Source organism: Narcine bancroftii, chromosome 4 (genome assembly GCF_036971445.1).
Source record: "Narcine bancroftii isolate sNarBan1 chromosome 4, sNarBan1.hap1, whole genome shotgun sequence".
Lineage (NCBI taxonomy): Eukaryota > Metazoa > Chordata > Chondrichthyes > Torpediniformes > Narcinidae > Narcine > Narcine bancroftii.
In genome coordinates, this window is record NC_091472.1 from 110,706,357 (window position 1) to 110,726,736 (window position 20,380).

A 20,380-nucleotide genomic window follows, 5' to 3' on the forward strand; every position below is an offset into this window, starting at 1 on the left:
TCAAATACTGTATACTGGGAAGGAATTGAAAGTCTGCTGAAAAAGCAAATGACACTGCAAGAACATACAAATGCAGAAGATCTAGCCTGCACAGCAAGAGGAAACACCAGTAGTGCTGGACAGCAGTGGACCAGCCGAAATGACACATATACCCGTGTTAAGGTACACGTGCGTTATCAAAGCACCCGACAGGCTGAATTTCTAAAAGAAAAAACTGCACACTTAAAAAGTTTATGCTGTTGTGTTTAACTTTAAATTGAAATGGATACTGTATTACTGTGTAACTTTGCTGGATTAAACACCTTAAGGGGATGTGGTGATTAGGAGTTGGTGACCCCCCTGACCACTAGAAGATGTCAGACCTCGAGTTAGATGCACAAAATGGATGTGTCCCGCGAGGTAGTGAGCTGATAATAAGTTTTACAAAAGAACCCAAGTTTCTTTATCACAATAGAAGAAACATCAGTCAACTTTCCTGGTCACTTTTGTCAACAGAATCAACTCCATTAAAGCACCAGAGATCCAGGTTCAAATCTGGTGCTATGTTTAAAGGAGTTTGTATGTTCTCCCAGTGTCTGCATGGATCTCCTCCCACATTCCACCTGGGTGTATTTGGGCCGGCACAGTGGCGATGGCCTTAAGGGCCCATTACTGTGCTGTATCTCAAAATTGAAAAATAACAAACCAGTGGCAGCTACTCAACACACAGATTGTCCAGATCAGACTGATTTGGTGAAACAAGTTTTTAATAATTTAAGCAAATATAATTCACTTCTGCAATAGCTTTAGATTTAAAGAAATTGCACATGCAAGTTATGAATTCAGGTGGTGCTACCTTGAACTGCAAAAAAAATGGTCTTGAGCATTGAATAATACAATTCAGTCACATGAACATTCAATGTGCAGCCTTTTAAAAAAATCACAAAGGAACAATATTGACCAGCTGAAAATTTGTAGATAAGAAAACATCTCAACAGAATCAGATTACCAGATAAATTTAAAGAGATTAGAATTACCGTGAAGTGATAGCAGCTGCAACCTCTTACTTCAAAGATTCAAATTGAATTCTTATCTCTGTTGAAGGATCACAAAACTGTCAAATGAAAGCGCTTGAGAGACATCCTTACTTGAAGAGCTCAACAGTAGTTAATTTCAAAATGGAGGAAAACTATTTAAAAGTGCAACCACATTTTGGGGACAAGTTTATCAGATTGCTCAAGTTTTAGTTTCAGTTCATTTCCCACATTAAGATTGCACCATGAAGTCATAAAGACCCATCATCACCTTTATTTCCACTGCAAATTAAATGAATCAAAATTTCAATTTAACTCAACAATAGATCGATTTAACCCAAGAGTGTGACAGTAATATACCTGAGACCACAAGATTCAACATGCACCAGGCCAGTGTTGAATCTCAGTTATTTTAGATGTGAAAACTAAATTTCAAATTTAATTTAATACCCCAATTCCACACTATTGTCTTCCCAAGATCAACCCAAATTTATAAATTCCAAAATATTCTTAAATAGCATTTTTATGAATTGCACATAGAGTCAAACACACAATTGGAAAGGAGCAAATAAGTTCCAGTCTGTAATGTCTGTAGAGCACTGATTTTGAATTAATCGTTAGGACTTGCAGTTTCAATATTACATTTGGCATTTCTTCCAGAAGAGATTTTAACTTAATCTTTTCATAATACTTCATAATGCAGTTAGCATTACAATAAATTACATAATTGTTCCTTCATTGCATGAAGCTTATTTATACATCAAGATAATGGGAATAACCATGTATATTTTTGTATACAATCTACATGCAAAAATAACTAAGCCAACACAACCTAACATCTGACGCCGAGACAGTTTTTTTTTAATATATACACATTTTGATCAGAACCTGTCAAAAGAATCAAATGTAATTACCATTCATTTTTAAAAAATATATCATGCAAATGTATTACATTATGACAAAAGATATTCTTGTTACAACTTGGACTGTAAAATAGACCAGTTGCTTCTCATCTAACACCTTTGTAAACTAAAGTTTTCTTTCTCCAATTACCCAGGATGTGCATATCCAAATGAAAGAATACCAATTAAATGATGCAAATATCTTCACCATCTGAAAGTCTTAATGGCACAAAATATACAAAGGCGTTACACCTCTCCAAAAAAAAACCATAGGTGCAGCAAATGTTTCTTTTAAATTAATCAACAAAAATGAATGAGTTTGTTCACAAGAATCCAAATGGAAACACCTGGATAACACAAGATGGAAGGAGGAAGTTAAAGGATGGATCAAAATGAACTACAGCTTTGCCCAGTCAGGTTCTGCATTGTAAATTTTTTGCTCACTGCCTTTAATTTCACTTGGATATGTTCTTCCGCTGTCTTTGCTCCCTTGAACTGACTGGCAAGCAAAGTGGTTGATGTCAGGACAAGCGCAATCAGCAAATGCTTTCTCTGGCAACTGTTGCTTCAGGTCATCTAATTCTTCAACTTGGAAGATATTGGTCTGCCCCAGCATAAAGTCACAGATCCTGTTTAACATAACAAATGTTAACTTCTGCAGAAATGAACAGATAGCTCATGAAAAGTCAATCAACCTCAAATGTATTATTAGATGTCAGCCTGTTTAACTAAAATTTAAATAACTGAACAGCATAGATGAAAGCCTTCTGGCTCATGAAATACAGGCTGCCCAATTAATCTACCAAACCTGCAGGCTTTGGAGGGTTGGAAATGAACATCTGGAAAAAAACCACCATGCTGGTCATAACAGAAACATACCAACTCCTTACAGATAATGGCAGATTTGAATCAAAGTCACTGGCACTCTAATAGCATTGCACTAACAACTAAGCTAACCAGGTCACTCTGTGCACATCATTCACACCCCTTTCACGATGTCCAACACTGTGTTACCCAATTAAATACTTCTAAACTGCAGATACGACTCTGATACAGCAAACTCCCACAAATATATTGACTGGATATTCGCAATTTGAATTGCAATAAAGATTGGCCGCATCACTGGGGATAACTTCCTTGCTTTTCAAATACCCCAACAGGATCCTGTACATTCAAACAAATGCAGAATGAGCTCCAATTTGAAGATTAATCTAAATTAACATCCAGAGAATACAATCCTTGGGACAAAAAAAATTCACTGCAGTGATCATACCTGTCATAGATGAGACCATCAATTCCTTTCTGTTTCAGTATTTTCCTATTTTCTGACTCATTGGCATCATCACCCCAGCAAAAAATGACCAATTGTTTTGACTTGGCTTGTTGAATATAATCTAGATTTCTCAGCAAGTCCTCTGTGTGAACATTAATTCCCTGTTAATAGATTAAAAAGAAAAAAGTTAACTGAAAACAAAGTACTAACATTAATACTCTCATGGGATTGTGTAAGTGTATAGGATTAGTACTTACTAGAAGGTTTTCTGACTGTGCAAAACTCATAGCAATAGGTGTGGTTCGACACCGGAGGTCCATAAACTCGGGATAGGCATTAGTATAACCTTGGGTCAGGAAAAGAACTGGATACTTGTTTTGCTTCTGCCTGATCCTAGAATAAAAGCAAAGAATTTAAAAGTGGAAGCAGCACAAAGTCTCCCTTTTTGCAAAATTGATTAGCAAACTCCACGTAAAAACTCAATGCTGGAGAAACTCAGCAGTACAACTTTGATTATCTGAAATGGTCAGGACTGGGCTTAACTTTTCCCCCAAAGAACTGGCAATTATTTTTTTAAAAAAAGCAGCCCAGTAGCAACAGCAAATAAACGTTTAAACAACAAACAAGGGAAGGCTTTTTAAGCATCAAAATAATGTTTCATTCTCACCAAATAAAAAATGCTGGCCACTGCCAATCTCCGAGACCTCCCAAATGAAGCCAATCCACAACATGTATGGACTGCAGATCTCTGCAGAGGCTTTCTGGGCCAATGGAACTCTCACTGGCAAGTTGGCAGGCTCCTGTCACCCCAGTCATCAGAGCTCCTGACCTCGACGCCCAAGCCTCGTCTCCTCTCTTGCTAGGCCAATGCACACGCACACTGGGGAGTCCCGTGTGCAGTTGTAGGAGGGATCAGAGTCGGCGTCGGGGAGCTCTGCCGTGCCGAGGGAAGAGATGCCACGCCACTGAGTCAGAGGTCCTGTTTCTGCTGGGAGGCTGGTCTCTGTGGTGATGCTGGGACAAGGGATTCTTCCGATCTCTTGCAGCTGAGAGACAGTGGCGCACAGTTGGAGAGGGAGAGAATAATCAGTAGAGGAAGGTAAAGAAGAAGTTACCTGAAACGAGGACAATCGTCATGTCGGTGAATTTTTTTTCAACCTGTGAGGCCAGTTTGGCTCAGAACATTTTTTGGATAAGGTTACAAGTAATTTTCGCCAGGGCAATACAAGCATATTTCTGCTTTCCAGTGAGTTATGTCTAGACGGGAATTAGATTTCCAGGTAACTGCTATACACATCCTAGCCACTATGATTTTACAAGTTCTAATTGGTGTTTTGACAGCCTCATTTTAGGTCTTATATCTGCTATATTTCCCAATTTAAACAATTCTAGTATCTGTACAAATCAAATCTTAGTGATTTGTTCTAGATTTCCGAAATCTTCCCCGAAAGGCCTCACCTTAGAAAATGACCAGGTTGAATGCAAAAAGGTTCCTGTTTCTTCGCAATATTTAAAACATTGATCTCCTATTTCTGATTTAATTTGTGTAATTTTTGCAGAGCATGATATAGTTGGTGCAAAAAAATTGTATTGCACCGATCGATACTTTGCATTAATACATTGGTCATACTGTCCTGACACAAATCGGACTGGCTTTTTTCCCCCAATCAATATAGTCTAATTGGTCTCCCATCGTTGTCTAGATTTATGTAACCCTGTTTCCAGGTACCCATCTGAAGTAGGAAATGCACTATATCAATAGCGCCTCTTTTGATAAATTATCATGGAATTATGAGATAGGCAGTTAAGATTCCAAACTTCAAGAAATATTATTGGGCAGCCCAAATGAAATTTCTCATCTCCCTCCTTGGTAGACGAGACCAAACCTCTTGGGCAAAAATAGAGGTGCTTAAGGTTGGAGAGAGGATGACAGAAAATTTTATATATAAAATGGAATTCAAGATTAATTACAGGTTTAAAAGAAGCCTCCTTATTAAAACACACAATTAATATTTGAAATAAAATAAACGATCAAATCAGGACTAAAGAGGGCCCGTCTCCTAAAACGCCTTTAGCTCAAAATAGGTTTATTGCTTTAACAAAAAGCGATCAGGTTCATCGAAGATTGTTATGAGCAGGACAATTAATGTCATTTGATCAATTAAAACCAAATATGGCACAACTAATAATACTATCTTCTATTTTCAATTAAAATCTTATTTAAGGGACAAATTGGGCCCAATGATGTCCTTACTGCAGTAGAGACTCGTTCAAAAGGGGACTACAAAGGAATTTCTTTCAAAAGTATATTTCCTATTTCAAACTCTCTTAACTGACTTTTTTTTTTAAATTTTTCCCCTGCCCGTCCTTCCTCACAAACTTGGAACACAGTCTCATGCTTTTGACCTTCTGCCCTATTCTCTGCACTAATTCTGGCTCTCATCCACCTTCTAAACTAGCTTCAACCCTCCCCAACAGCTCTAGCAAACCTGCCCACCAGGATATTGATCCCTTTCCAGGTCAGACCTTCCCCACAAGAGATTCCAATGATCCACAAATCTGAACCCCTGTCCAGCACCAACTCTTCAGCCATGCATTCATCTGCCACAACTTCCTATTCCTATCCTCTCTGGAACATGGCACAGGCAGCAGTCCTGAGATTATCAGCCTTGAGGTCCTGCTTTTCAACTTCTTTCCTAACTCCTTACATTTCCTCTTCAGGTCCTCATCACTACTCCTGTCTAAGTCATTGGTCCCTACGTGGATGATGATATCGGGCTGGTCATCCTCCAGAATGCTGTGAACTTGATCAGAGACGTCCTGGAAGGCAATGTACCATCTGGGAGCCTCAATCCCATTCTGACCACTTATCTGTTTGCCTAACCAATGAGCCCCTAATCTCCATAGGTCTCCTCTTCTCCGCCCTTCCCTTCTGAGCCGAGGGGCCAGTCTCAGTGCCAGAAGCGTGACCACTACGACCGGTTCCTGGTAAATCATCATTTCTCTCCCCCTCCCCCAACAGCATCCAAAGTGATATACCATATAACCATATACAGAGCAGAAACAGGCCATGTCAGCCTTTCGAGTCCGCACTGGTTCACTAGAACAACTCCACTACCTCAATCCTCCCGCTATCTACCAATATCCCCTCCAGCCCCCTCACCTCCATGTACACATCCAACCTTCTCTTAAATGATAGAAGGGACACTGCCGCAACTATCTCATTCGGAAGATCATTCCATTCTGCCACCACTCTCATGAATTCCAGATTCACCACCCTCTGGGTAAAGAAATTCCTCCTCATCTCGTAGTTAAATAAAACATTCTAACTAGTATAATTATGATGCCATAACAATAATAAATATAAAAGGAAGATAAAACAAAATAATAAATAATCACAGGAAACCATTAGTGCAAAAAGTGTATTGTTAGCAGTACAGGCAGTTTTTTGGTTGTCTTGTACAGCAGTGTTATGGTTTTGTGATATTGGGAGTTAAGCTGTTTCTTCTTTCTTTAGTGGCTTCAACCTTATGCCAAGCATTGTCAGCCCGCCTTGCTGGCTCAACTCATGGTCAAACAGTTCTTTGAGAAGAGCTGTTTGCTTCATGTCCTTAGCCTGATGAGACTTCTTCTTATCCATCTTGTGTTCTTCACACTGCAACCTGGCTTCTGCCCTGGCTTCTCCTGGTTCCTTGGAACTGTATATGGGTCCCTTTCAGAGTGTTGCAGCAGGATTGCCTCTGTGTGGTTCTGCACAGAAGCTTTTTTATCTGGATGTTTACTGTTCATAATAACATTTTCTGGGCTTCCTGCCAATTCTGCTGGTAAAGCTCTGGCTTAACTTTTCAAGGTCACAGGTGTCTGGCCAGATTTGGCTCAATTTCAAACTGCGCAATTCACAGAGAGGTTCTCATGGTTTCTGGAATATTCTATTATTACAGCTTTGATGTCTCTTGACTTTAAATTAAGTTGTAAATTCTTTTAGAAAAATTTTAAGAGCCCTTTTTTCCAAATAAAATTCACAATTAAAATTTTCTTTGAATCAAAATATAGATGATATTATCCTTATTCTAATATATCCTAATTTCAAAGTATCATCTTCTAAAAACATGACCTACGATATTCCAAATTTTGATCTCTTTAATTCAATAAATCAAATTCTGTGGCTTCTGGTTTATGTAGTTTTAATATGTTGATAAAATGGATAAACATTTTTCATAGCTTCGTATTAAGACTTTCATAATGATGAATAGTAAAGCATTTACTGTATGATAGATATAAAAGATATACTTATGGAGGGAAATGGCTACAGATGTGCTCTGCATTGTCTGGCCATTTGTCTTCCCTCTCAGCTACCTGCTTCCTGACTTTTGGGAGTGACCATCTCCCTGCAGCTCCTCCCCATCACTGCCTCCCGAATTACAATAGCTCAAGTCCCCACTCTGCTCCCTTTTTAAATAGATTCACCATCCCACTTTTTGGAAGGCAAATGGGATATATTATGGTGGGTGCCTGGAGTGCAGTGATGAGGGTGGTAATCAATGCTGGTACAATAAGGACAATTATCCTTGAGGTTTGCAGGCCCAAAATGTTGGTTATACATCTTTGCTTCCTATAGATGCTATGAGACCTGACGAATTTCTTTTGCACTTGTGCATCCAAGGTCTTTCAAAAGCACATGAATCCAAGAAAAAAAGAGGTGATGTGTGAGGTAGGGGAAAAGTTCGGTTGTTCTGGTGTTGGTTTACATGGGTCAGCCCGACATTGTGGGCAGAAGGGCCTGACTGTGCTTTGTCCTCGACTTCTGAACTACGCAAGCTACGTCCACTTGCACACAAGACCAAATTTTTAAAAAATCTTTATTTAAACGATTGTACAAGTATATATTTTATATTAAAAGTACTGTACACAGTGGTCCCTGCTCTCCTCAGCAGCCTGAAGCCCCCAACGACTTTATTATAGACTAGAAGTTGATATGGGGATTGGGGAATATCTTTATTGAAGGTTCTGCACATACATTTACATTCTTCATTAAAGGTTCATTTGTTAAAAATCTTAAACATTTGTTTAATCGTGCATGGTTGGCAAACCATTTTGTTGGTCCCAATTACGGTCATAATGTGCAGATCTCAGAGATATATTGGCTGAGCCGGAGTTCACAATGGTAGTTTCAGTGGGTGTGCCTTGTAATTACATGTTTGCAGATGTGTTGCAGGCAGTGAAATTAGCAGAGTATTAGTGTGATCCAGGCTGCCCAACCATTGGAGCTCTGGACGCCCTGATAGCTCACTGATTTGAGCTCCCAATGCCTTGGCCGTGACCCATCTGAGATCCCGACGCCCCGAATGCAGACTTATCAATATGTTATGAATGTGCACTTTTTGATTATTAAAACTAATACAAATTAGCAGTTTAAAAATGACATCCATGAATAAATATTATTACACACATGCAAACAAAACTTTTGCAACACAATGTGCATGCAAGTGCAAGTAACATTTTTTAATGTCTCGCTGCTCTCAAACATCTGAAGTTTATCATATGTGGCTCTGATGTTAAGTTTGGCCACCTCTTGTTTTATTTATATGCAACATCAGTGTCACACTGTGACGAGATCAAGCACTGCTCAACTTTATCCATGACATAGCTGATGACACCAAGATCACAATCCTGATTTCAGAAGGAAGATAGAGGGGCTTGTAGCTTGGTGCCAAGAATAACTACTTCTCCTTCAATGTCAGCAAGACTATGCAGGTGGTCATAGACTTCAGGAAGAGGGGTGGGGCTCATTCCAGTGCCTACATCAACTCTGAGGTGAAAATTGTTGACAGTAATAACCCTGGCCATCCACATCAATGGGATGGACAAGAAAGTGCACCAGCACCTCTATATAGTCAGAAGCCTGAGTAAACTTGGTATACAGGCAGTCCCTGGTTTACAAACAACTCAATGATGAATAGGCTGTTTTCAATTCACAATGTGCATAATTGTGCCATAATTTGCGCATGCACATTAATGTGCATTATGCCCCAATTCACCTCATGAACACCAAGAACCGCAAGTACCTGTTCTATCTTGTTTACAAATTCAGCTTATGGACAGACCCAGATAACAGAACTCCTTCGTAACCTGGGGACTGCCTGTACCACTTGCATTCACTCAATAACTTCTATCTGAGCACCAATGAAAGTATCCTGTCAGGGCGCATGTCGATGTGATATGGGAGCTGCTCTTCGCAAGAAACCACAGCACATATCACCCTCCCCGCCATCTGCAATTCCCACTACCTTAGAAAAAAAGCCAACATATTAAAAGGTATTCCACAGCAACCAGTTTATTTCCCTGTTATGGAGAAGATTCACAAGTGCAAGATTATCTATCACCAAATTCAAGGAGTTTCTTTCCCACTGTTAATACTCCTGAATGAATATTACACTTGTCTTTGTTCCATCCCATCTGACTTCTCTCTGTACTATGTTTTACTTGCTTTTCTATTTATGGGTTGACTAGCTGAGCTGCTTGCAAAGCAACTTTCTCAATGCAACTCTGTACTGTGACAACTGATAATCATCATCCCTGCAATATTTTTCATTTTCAACCAATGTTCGAATCAATGAAGCAGTATCTCATCCACCCTTCACATGAACACATTGTCACAGAAGAGCTGGAACCTAGCACAACACCCAAGGGAGGAAAAAAATCTAAATAATTGCAAATGCTGAAAATCTAAAAACAGCAAATAGCAGAAAGAAGGTGGGTCAGCATCGATGGAGAGAAAAACATAACATTTCAGGTCAAAGGTCTATTCAGTCTACTCATTCTCTCTTCTTTGGGAGAGAAATAGACAAAACCAAAAACTACCTTTGGGCTTTTTGTGTACTCCCTCCATAATAAGCGTCTTTTCTTAATTAAGGAAACCAAATTGAACAAAAATAAAACCTTCCTGCAACTGCATAGTCTCGTTGAGAATGTATATGGAGTTTTTACAACTGCAGTAAGATTTTTTTTCATTTCATTTGTCCTGTTTATGTTGAGATTTTGGCAGCGTCAAAATAAGGCTTCCAAAGTGCTACAAATTAAGGTCCCCAGATTAACTTCAAATATTAAATGAAAACTTACATAGAACAGACATCAGGAACAAACGAGGAGAACACTATTCTTCGATTAAATGCATTTTCCAAAGTACATTTTAGAATTACATCAATAGCTTTATTCATATCCAAATATGTTGGCAAATTGCCTTCCCAGGTACCATCCTATTAACAGGAAACACAATTTTAGCTCAGTTACAAATAAAACAGCACATGATAAGCAGAGAATAGTTCAATCTCAACTGAACTGAGCAATCCATATAGCAAGATCCTTCTTCACTACTCATGATATTAATCTGTTGTACTAATGAGGGACTCTTTTGCTTCTCTTTCTCTAACTAAGAAATACAAGAGGCTCCAAGGCAATTTCTGCCAATGGTGAATCTGTTTCTCTTGCAGCAAGCAAGAGAATTTCATGTAATTTTATTACCATAATAAATTGAATCTTGCAATCATCTTCATGGCCCATAAACTTGGCTATCAACTGCTGTGCAAAGCACCTTACGTCTGTTTGGGTTTTTAAAAAAATTTCCCTGCAGGGTTAACAAGTAAAAAAAAACTCTCAAGATACATGGCAAGATACTGGAGGAAAAACCTACCCTTGAAAAATTACCACCAAATTTTTTTGTTTAAGTTTACAATCTCATTTGATAGAAGCAACTCCAATGTAGTACACATTCATTCTCATTACCAACAGCTGAATCACTCGGTCAATTCATGGATAAAGGCTTGAGCACTCAACCTCAAGTTAGTGGTAAATTCCACTGAACAAGGTAAAATTAGCAAAATTAATATAATCAAACTGTTTTCCCCTTTGCATTAAATCTTGAAATATTCCTTCATAATTTGATTCAACTCATTAGAACAAAATGAGTTTTCCTTTAGTGCTTAAAGACATAACACAAAGATATCCAATACTCTGCAGACATTAAACACTAGACTACATTTTGACTGGTTTAGAGGTGGAATACCGCAATGTCCTTATATTAAAAAAAACTAATTATTGGTCTCTCAAAAAACCCCCTAATTTTAGGACAATGCACGCTATGAATCAAGAAACATCTTACAATGAAGTTATGTAATTGAGTGATGGTTTACAAGTGTATTTATATCTATCCCTAAGCAAAGCAAAAAGTAATGCATTCAAGAATTCAATTTGCTCCAGCAAATAGCGATCAATACATTATCCTTGTCAAAAATAGTTCATGAACTTGTCATTTTTTGATGATGTTAATACTGTATACAAGCTTATCTGACTGCTGCATGAACATCCACTCAATAGTGAACCATGGTGACTGCATTACTTACTTTTTGTTGATTGGGCCATTTAATTTCAATGTTGAATCCAATATTCTCAGGCACACATAATAAAACCTAAGAAACAAAGTACACATTCTAACTAAATAACTAGTTTTTATGTTAGCACAAAAGTATATTAATCTTGAAAGTATATGAAAAGACAACTTCTAATTGACTCTGAACTATTGCACACAATTAAACAGATGGAAAATGTCTAGGGAGAAGATCACCATCCACTATTTTTGTTTTATTCCACTTGCAAACGTGGACAATTGAAATAGTCTCACGTTCAAAGAGATGGAAATGGTGTTCAAAAATGACCCTTTGGAAATTGTAAACAACTTGGATTTTGTTCATTAAATGACATACCTGCTGCAAGGAAGGAAATGGTTGGTTTTCTGAAACATCATTTTCATCATCCCAATTTTCTGAGGAATTAAAAATGAAGGAAGCTCAGACATGAATTGTAAAAGAAGAGATTTATGCTCACAATAATTAAATTTATTTCTCAGCTAATGCATTCAATCTAACAAACACCCGAAATAAATAATTATTACTTTGACAATTTTCAAGTAGACTTGACCTTAAAAAAGTGTCAAAAGATCAAAATCGGGAAACATTAATCCAGAATGTACTTTGTACAAACACAAAATTTGAAGACAATAATTTCATTCAGAGAATTCAATTTAAATATTTACTCTTTCCCAGTGTTTTATATGATTTCTAATCTTTAGATCAGAAAAGTGACTTGGCTTCTTTACAATTTGAATTAATTATGACCATTGTGCTATACTTAATGGATTTTCACAAAACCAAAAGGATTTATATTAGGGTTAATGTATAAAAAAAGGACACATTAATACATGGGAACATTGATGCCAAGCAGAAACTGGAATAGCAGTAATTTACAAATAATGGAACTGTCTCATGATTATATGTGCTTACTGTGTGCCCAAGATGCACAAGTTACTCAAACCATTTTACTCTTACTTACATTCAACTCATGACATGCAAATAATTATTTTAAACAAAAATACACTTAAGGGGAAGGAAAATTTGGATGAATGCTAACCCAAATATTTTCCTAGTTGTTAAGAAATGAAGGAAATCAAACCATTGCAATCCAATTTCAAACAGTGTCAATTATTTCACATTTGTTCAAACCTTTCCCACATAACCTGCTAATGAAGTTTTCTGGAGTGACCAACATTGAGGAAATAATTAACATAGGATTATCATTACTAATATCAACCCTTTTTAAAAAAAAATCAAATGAATTAGGTAAAGCAAATTTTAGGTACAGTACATGCATTAGAATCTTCAAATAATTTAATTTAGCTGAATGGGTGCTGGGAAAGCAAATGTTCGTGGTGTCCTATAGAACAAAGCACCACAGTTGGAGAGCAAGGGGTCAGAATGCATTTTTGAGCCACTTGCACTGCTTTATGGAAATTGAATCTTTAATCTCAGCAGATAAAGGCCTGGCATCTCACTCCGACTCAAGTTATATGTTTAAGGCATCACACTGGGATTCTGGACACAATCATTCCATTCTCCAAACTTTCATCCACAATCTTTTAAATAGCATGCTAATTAAATATCCTGCTCATTAAATATTAGAATGACCAATATGGACTCTTCACAGCCTTCAACACTGAACTCATTAATGTGTGCCATTAATTTATCAAGGGTAGGCAAAGATGTACCTTGATGTCTCCTCTCTCTTTCTTTCCCTCCCCCCAGAAAGAAGGTGAAGCAACTTAGCACATTAAATTTGTAACAAAAAACATTCCTCTTGTTAAAATGTTTAAAACATCAGAATTGTAAAGGACTTCACTATTTGAGGTACTAAAGATATTTCTGAAACTGCTTGGAACTCTGTTTTGAAGCAAGTACTTTCATCCTCTGTGCTAGACACTCAACATTACAGTTTAAGGTAGTACACCAGGCCCATCATTCCAAAGTTCAATTAGCTAAATTCTACTTTAATCTTTCTTTCTAAATGTGCTAAATGTATGTCGGAAGAAGGTACACTATCATAAGTTTTAGTTATGTTCCTCTTTCTCCAATTTTTGGGAAGATGTACTTTGTACATTGTCTTTAGTTGTTAACATAACTTTAAATCTTTTTCTTGCTCTTTTTGGAATAAGTGGGCTAACGGGTCTTTTATTGACTGCTTCACAATCCCACGCAGTTGCCCTCACCTCCTATATTGCGAGAAGGGTCATATTAATGAGATGGAAAGATGCTGTCCCTCCCAATCATACTTAATGGCTGTCTGATATGATGGCATGTCTGACTTTGGAAAAAAATTAGATGGTCCACTACTGGAATTAATCTTAATTTGGTTTCCTTCTGGGGTTAGTTTACTTTTGATTTTTTTTGACCCTATTAATTACTTTTTTTTTTAAAAATTAGGACTATTTATGTTTAGCCAGTAGCCTCCAAAGGGAGGGGGTTGACAATTCGTAAAGTGTTTTTTTTCTTTTCAACATAGGTTTTAACCCCATTTTATTATATGTACCTATGTAACATAGGTACATGTCCCAGGTTAGTGCAAGGGCAGAATGGTCAGTGCAATGCTGTTACAGCGCCAACAATTGGGACCATAGTTCGAATCCTGTGCTGTCTATAAGGAGTTTGTACGTTCTCCCCAAGTCTGCATGGGTTTTGCCTGTGGACTCCTGTTTCGTCCCACCTTTCAAAATGTACAGGGATTGGTGGGGGGAAGGGAGGGGAGTTCTAGGTCAAACGGGCATAATTGGGCAGCATGGGCCTGCTTTATGGTGCTGTCTAAAATTTATTTATTTAATTTTTTTTTTAAATTGTTTTTCCAAAAGTTTTAAACTTTCACAAAATGGATCAACATCCACAGAGAAATTGGATAATTAAGTTTAGACACTTATTCTGTGTACTATCTAAAATTGCAATAAACAATGCCTTGCACAAAGGGAAGAATCATTGATCAAACTCAAGAGTGGAATATCAATCCTCATCTGAAAAAGATGGATCAAGATCTTTTTATATATTTAGACTCACTGATTCATACGTTTTGGGAATGTCCTAAATTAGGAGGATATTGGCAGAATATTTTTCATTCTTTATCAACGATTTTTAAGATTAAATTAGATCCATGTTCTTTAATTGCCCGGTTTGATTTCTCGCGTGAACTGGATAAAACTTTTATCAGCACTTCGAGAAAGTTTTAGTTTTTAAGCACGTTGATAGCCAGATGAGCAGTTTTCATGAAATGGAAAGATGAACTCTCACCAACTCGTACACAGTGGCTACATGATGTAATGATATTTAAGTTTAAAGAAAATTAGGTATAATATTTAAGATAAACATTTTCAGTTTGAAAAGGTATGGGGCCATTTATAGAAATCAATTGGCAGTTTTAGGTGATACGGGTGCTCGAGTGCTGATCTGTCTGTCTTCGTGATTTGATCCATCTGATTTTTTTCTTGTCACCTTGATTAGAGGGAGGGCTTAGATTAGTATTAGGTTGTTTTTTTTTTAACCTTTTTCTTTGAGATAGATTTATGGGGTTTAATGATGATTATCCTGGATGAATTTTTTTTTAAGATACAATATTAAGGGAAATGAGGTTTGTTATAATATTTAACTGATTTTTAGGAATAATCATTTTAAGAAACAACCACATTTAACAATTAAGGATGAAATTTAAAATATGTCATATTGTGCATATATGCTATGTACATGTTATCCTATTGGTTCACTATATTAATAACTTGTATATGGATGATGTTAAACACAATAAAAATATTTTAAGGAAAAAAAATCATTTTTAACCAGACTCCCTTCAGCTTTGTTTTCTCAGCCTGATTTAATCAATGATTAGGATTTCACATTACAATAATAGAACCATAAAATCAATATCATTTGCAATCTTTATTAAATTCTAATGCTCTATGTACCTTTCTTGCCATTCACCTTCATAGCAGCCACATGAGCCAACTGAAAGATAAAATTAGCAAGTGATTGTGCCACTTGTTAATTATGTAAAATAGTACAAATATTCCAGTTCACTGGTTGTACCTATCCTTCAAATGCCTACCACATGTAACCTTGCTTATTGAAGTATATACATATATCCTTGATTACAAAATACTTAACATGTAAATTTTTAACATCTACATGGGTAAAATTAACACTGTAATAAAAAAAAATCATATTGAAAGCTCAATTTAAAACTTGTAACTACCTTGGATTTAGAGGCTTCACACCAAGATGTGCAATATAGAAATTGATTAGTATGCAATAACAAGTTCCTTTACCAACTTTAAATAAACTTAACATGGCGTTACTGCTTTCCCACATTACAATGCCTGGTCTATTCCCAGTTCATCACTGCTGTCCAAATACATTTCCAGTATGATGAGAAAAACCAGGAGAAACAAGTCATCTACTACTGCATTATATAACCAAGAAGTCAGACTCAAATTTGCCAATACTCAGAATCTTGCATGAAATATCCCTCATAAAGCTCCAGTGCAGCAAGGTGATACACTCATCTCTTGCCCATGGTCATCTATGTTTAAAGTAACAAAATGACAGAAACAAATTCTGAGCCTTCAACTTTGTTGCAACGATTACCGAATTTCTGACAAACATCAATCGACTTGATTCTCAATTCTTTTGAATTGGATACTCCTCATTTTGTTTTCAAAATATAGCTATCTTCAAGTGATTGGTAACATTTAAAGTAGAGGAATGCAAATGGACTACTCATTCAATAGTATGGAAGCAGGTCCTTCGGTCCAACTTGCCCACGCTGACCAAATGTCCAACCTCCACTTGACCCATCTGCTGACATTTGACCGATGGCCATCTAAACCTGTCCTATCCATTTTTTTGGGTAAATATTGCAATAGTACCTGCCTCAACCAACTTCTCCAGCAGCCAATTCCATACACCATCGCCTTCTGTGTAAAAATAAAAGTTGCCCTTCAGGTTCCTGTTAAACCCCTCCCCCTTACCTGAAACTTGTGTCCTCTTGCTACTGATTCACTTACACTCGGCAATAGACCCTCTGCATTCACGAGATCTATTCTTCTCATGATTCTGTATACCTCTATGAGATCACCCATCCTCCTGTGCTTCTCCAAATAAAGCCCTAACCTGCTCAACCCCTCTCTGCAGCTGAGGTCCCCTGAGTCCTGGCAACATCCTCATATCTTCATGGCATCCTCTCCAGCTTGACATTTTTCCTATTGCAGGATGACCCAAACTAAACAATTCTCCAAATGTGGCCTCACAATGTCTTGTACAACTGCAGCATGACCTCTCAACTTCTAAACTCAAGGTAGGGGGCTCAAACATTGTTGTCCAACATAGAACAGAAAACCTGCAATAGTCAAAGAGCAAAAAAGAGAGAACGGAAATATAAGGAAAACATTGCAAGATTATAAATAAACCAAGCAGCACCTGGGGACAAGACACCAATCTGATTTAACACTTCATGGCAATTAACACACCATAATGGTAATTGGTTCAAAATAATTGTTTTTTGACAGAATTTTTGAAACAAACATTAATTGGCTTGATTAAAAAAAATCATTCTTGGAAAATGAAAATGCACAACTTGCAAGGTACTTTTATAGTAAATTCTTGGTCACATTATAAATGTCATAAAATGACAATTCAGAAGAGTTATCTCTGGCAGATGAAAGTGATAAATGTGAGCTAATTAAGTCTCAAATTTGTCTCCAAAACAAAACAGCAGCTGATGGGATGAAGGTGAACTAAACAGTGGTGACATTAGAGATTACTTAACAGAAATGTGATCACTCAATTGATTCTTTTTAAATCAGCAAAACTGGATGGACCCTAGTCTTAATGGAAAGTCACAGGACACAATTAGTCTTTTACGTTATCAAAGGATTTGATAGCTGAAACTTATGAATGAAATGCAACCCAAGTGAACATTTGGGTCAGACTTCAACATTGTACAATATTGACATATACCCTTGAGCCCCACTGTATTCACACTTCCCATTTTCAGAAATCTGATTTGCCTGCTTTATGTCATTATCTATGTTCCGCCCACTGAAACATATCTAAATGTCGTGAGTCTATCTGGCTCCTCCTCTAGCAGTGAGTTTGGAGATATGAAACTTATTGATCATTATACTATATGTATATATTTCAAAGGAACATTTGTCAGAATAATGAAGTAATCAATGTCATTGTCTTTATTGACTTGTGTTGAATCACCTGCTGTTAGCTCCAAATAGAATGCCTGCTGATCAAGTCTAAACAGACCTTTTGTATCTTTACCATCTTAGTCTCCGCAACAGTAATCTGAATTCTGTAAGGGTGAATTTCTGTTACCCAAACTGATGTATTATTGCAGGAGCTGTCTGGAATTTGAAAAAAAAAACCATTGCAATGAAGAGTAATTTTTCTTTGTATTTTTTTTTATTGGGATTATTGGTGAAAGAATGATTAAAAGACATTTAACACAATAAGAAAGTGTTTACTGAAATTATCAATTTTCTGCACATTTAAAACCCATGACAGCAAGAGGTAGAAGGATGGCTCCTTTCCAAACAGGATTATTTATTAAGAATTGATAGAGGAACTCTGGTCAGACAACATTTCCAGTCTCAATTGTTTTTTTTTCGATCGAGGCTGTTGAGAAGAGGGTGATGTTTAAAGAAATTTGGGAGATGCCCAAATGTGATAGGGTGTAGGACAAAAGGTGAGAAGTGGAGAGTCATAGGAGAAATCATTAAGGGGGAGGGAGAAACAAAAGTTTGAGAAAAGAAAAAAACAAGAACATATGAAGAAATGGAAACTGAGTCAGGTGAAGAGATGCTTCTCTCGGATTATTTCTTAACTAAATTCACTGGGCATTAAACAGATATTTATCTTTGATTGCTTTGCAGTTAATTTATTTCCGTACAAGTCCCAGGTGTCCAAATTGCTTTAAGGGTTCCTTACTTCTGACCATCAGCTAATCCCCTCATGCCATCATCGATCATTCTTTGTCTTTGAACACTGTTCTATTCCACAGCGATTCTCAAAATCCATCCCTGTGATTTCTAATCACGATGATCAACTCAAAGGAATATTCTGGAATATTCCTCGTCTCCTTTTCAGTGATATACATTCGCATGAAGTTTTTAACCTTCTAAAGAAATGTTTCCTCATAAGTGAGGTTGAAAATTAAAACAACCTCAAAATGAACAGCACTCGGCAAGAAACCAGAGACCACCAAGCAGATGGCTAGTGGTCAAAACCTGTATTATCCTTTCAAAACCCTTGCAACAAGAATTTAACCCAATTTGTTGGCTATTGTCTGGAAGAACCTCTCTCTATATATTTCACATGCAAAATTAAAAAAAAAGTCAAACAAATGAAGTGGGAGGAGGATTCAAGTAAATAATGAACATGAGAAATAAAAAGGCATTGCTTATTTAGCAAAGGCATTGTCTGGGATGTGGAGGGCGGGGGGGGGGGGGGGAAACATACTTACAGCTAATCTTCACTATTAAAAATTATATACTTAGGGATATTAAGAGAGAGTCAAGGTAATGTTTACAGATGACAACAGTAGTTGGCCTCATCAGCAACAATGACGAGTCACTACAGAGAAGAGGTGGAAAAACTTGAAATGGTGTGAGTAACAACCGGAGTCTCAACGTGGACAAGACAAAGAAGATGACTGTGGACTTCAGGGGGTCCAGGAACAACCACCCTCCATTGCACATCAACAACTATGTAGTAAAGAGTGAAGAGCACCAGGTTCCCTGGAGTTCATTTAATTAGTGACCCATCATGGACACTCAACATCTCCCCACTTGTAACAGCACTTCCTGAGATGATTGAAGTACCCAAGGCTACTGGCCATTACTTCAACCTTCTACAGGAGCTTTATCGAGAGTGTCCTGGCTAGTTGCATCACAGTGTGGTATGGTTGCTTTAAAGAAATGGACCGGTGGTCAATCTCCCCATCCCCATCTAACCATCGACGGGACCGTTGTCTGAAGAGGGTGTGCAAAATCATTGAAGACCCCTTCCACCCTGCACAGGCATCTTTCAGCAGCTCCCATCAGGGAAGAGATACAGGAGTACCAGAGCTAGCACCATCTGGCTGAGGAACAGCTTCTTCCCACAGGCAGTGAGAATACTGAATGACCAAAAGAACTGTTCACACAGACCATCTGAGACTCTCATATTTACAAAATAGCTATTTATTTATCTGTATATGTGCTATGTTGGGTTTTGTCTGTGTGTTTTGCAACAAGGATCAGAGGACACTTTCGTCGGGTTGAACTTGCATAATCAGATGAGAAACTTGACTAATACAAATATTAAAAGGAAGTTTGATATAAGACTTCACCCCCTTTCAATTTTTCATGGAATTACAAACTAGTTTCCTTATAGGTGTTAATTAAAAGATTGAAAAAACCTTTCAAAACTACTGGAAGATCAGCTGATGTCACAAGGTGCCAGATTTTGAATGAGATCTGCCAAATTTTAACATCACAATACATTTCGACAAAAGGACTTTAAACACATTTTTGGATATTTTGAAATCAATTAACATTCCAAATGCAGGCAAATCTCTGAAATATGTGATCCTTTCAAGATAATTCAGATCAAAAAAGTCACTTCTCTATGTCTCTGACTGTGCACCAATTAAGTTTTCATTGACATGCAAAGTTACAAAACTGGCTTATCAATATACATTGGTTATTGTGGCCATTTTATGGCCTAATCATACCATTTTCCTCATTTCATCAGGGTAGCATGGTTAACATAGCGATTGGTGCA

The 20,380-nt window shown here is 37.3% G+C and overlaps 1 protein-coding gene across 1 annotated transcript in view; it reads right to left on the reverse strand.

Annotated features, from left to right (window-relative positions):
- Nucleotides 1-728: 728 nt before the first annotated feature.
- gpcpd1 (glycerophosphocholine phosphodiesterase 1) overlaps nt 729-20,380 on the reverse strand; it is a 94,671-nt gene continuing 75,019 nt past the window's right edge. The window contains 8 exon segments of the mRNA XM_069932417.1: nt 729-2,327; nt 2,329-2,544; nt 3,189-3,349; nt 3,446-3,581; nt 10,308-10,444; nt 11,588-11,653; nt 11,948-12,006; nt 15,517-15,556. Coding sequence (XP_069788518.1) covers nt 2,303-2,327; nt 2,329-2,544; nt 3,189-3,349; nt 3,446-3,581; nt 10,308-10,444; nt 11,588-11,653; nt 11,948-12,006; nt 15,517-15,556 — 840 coding nt within the window. The 3' untranslated portion in view covers nt 729-2,302.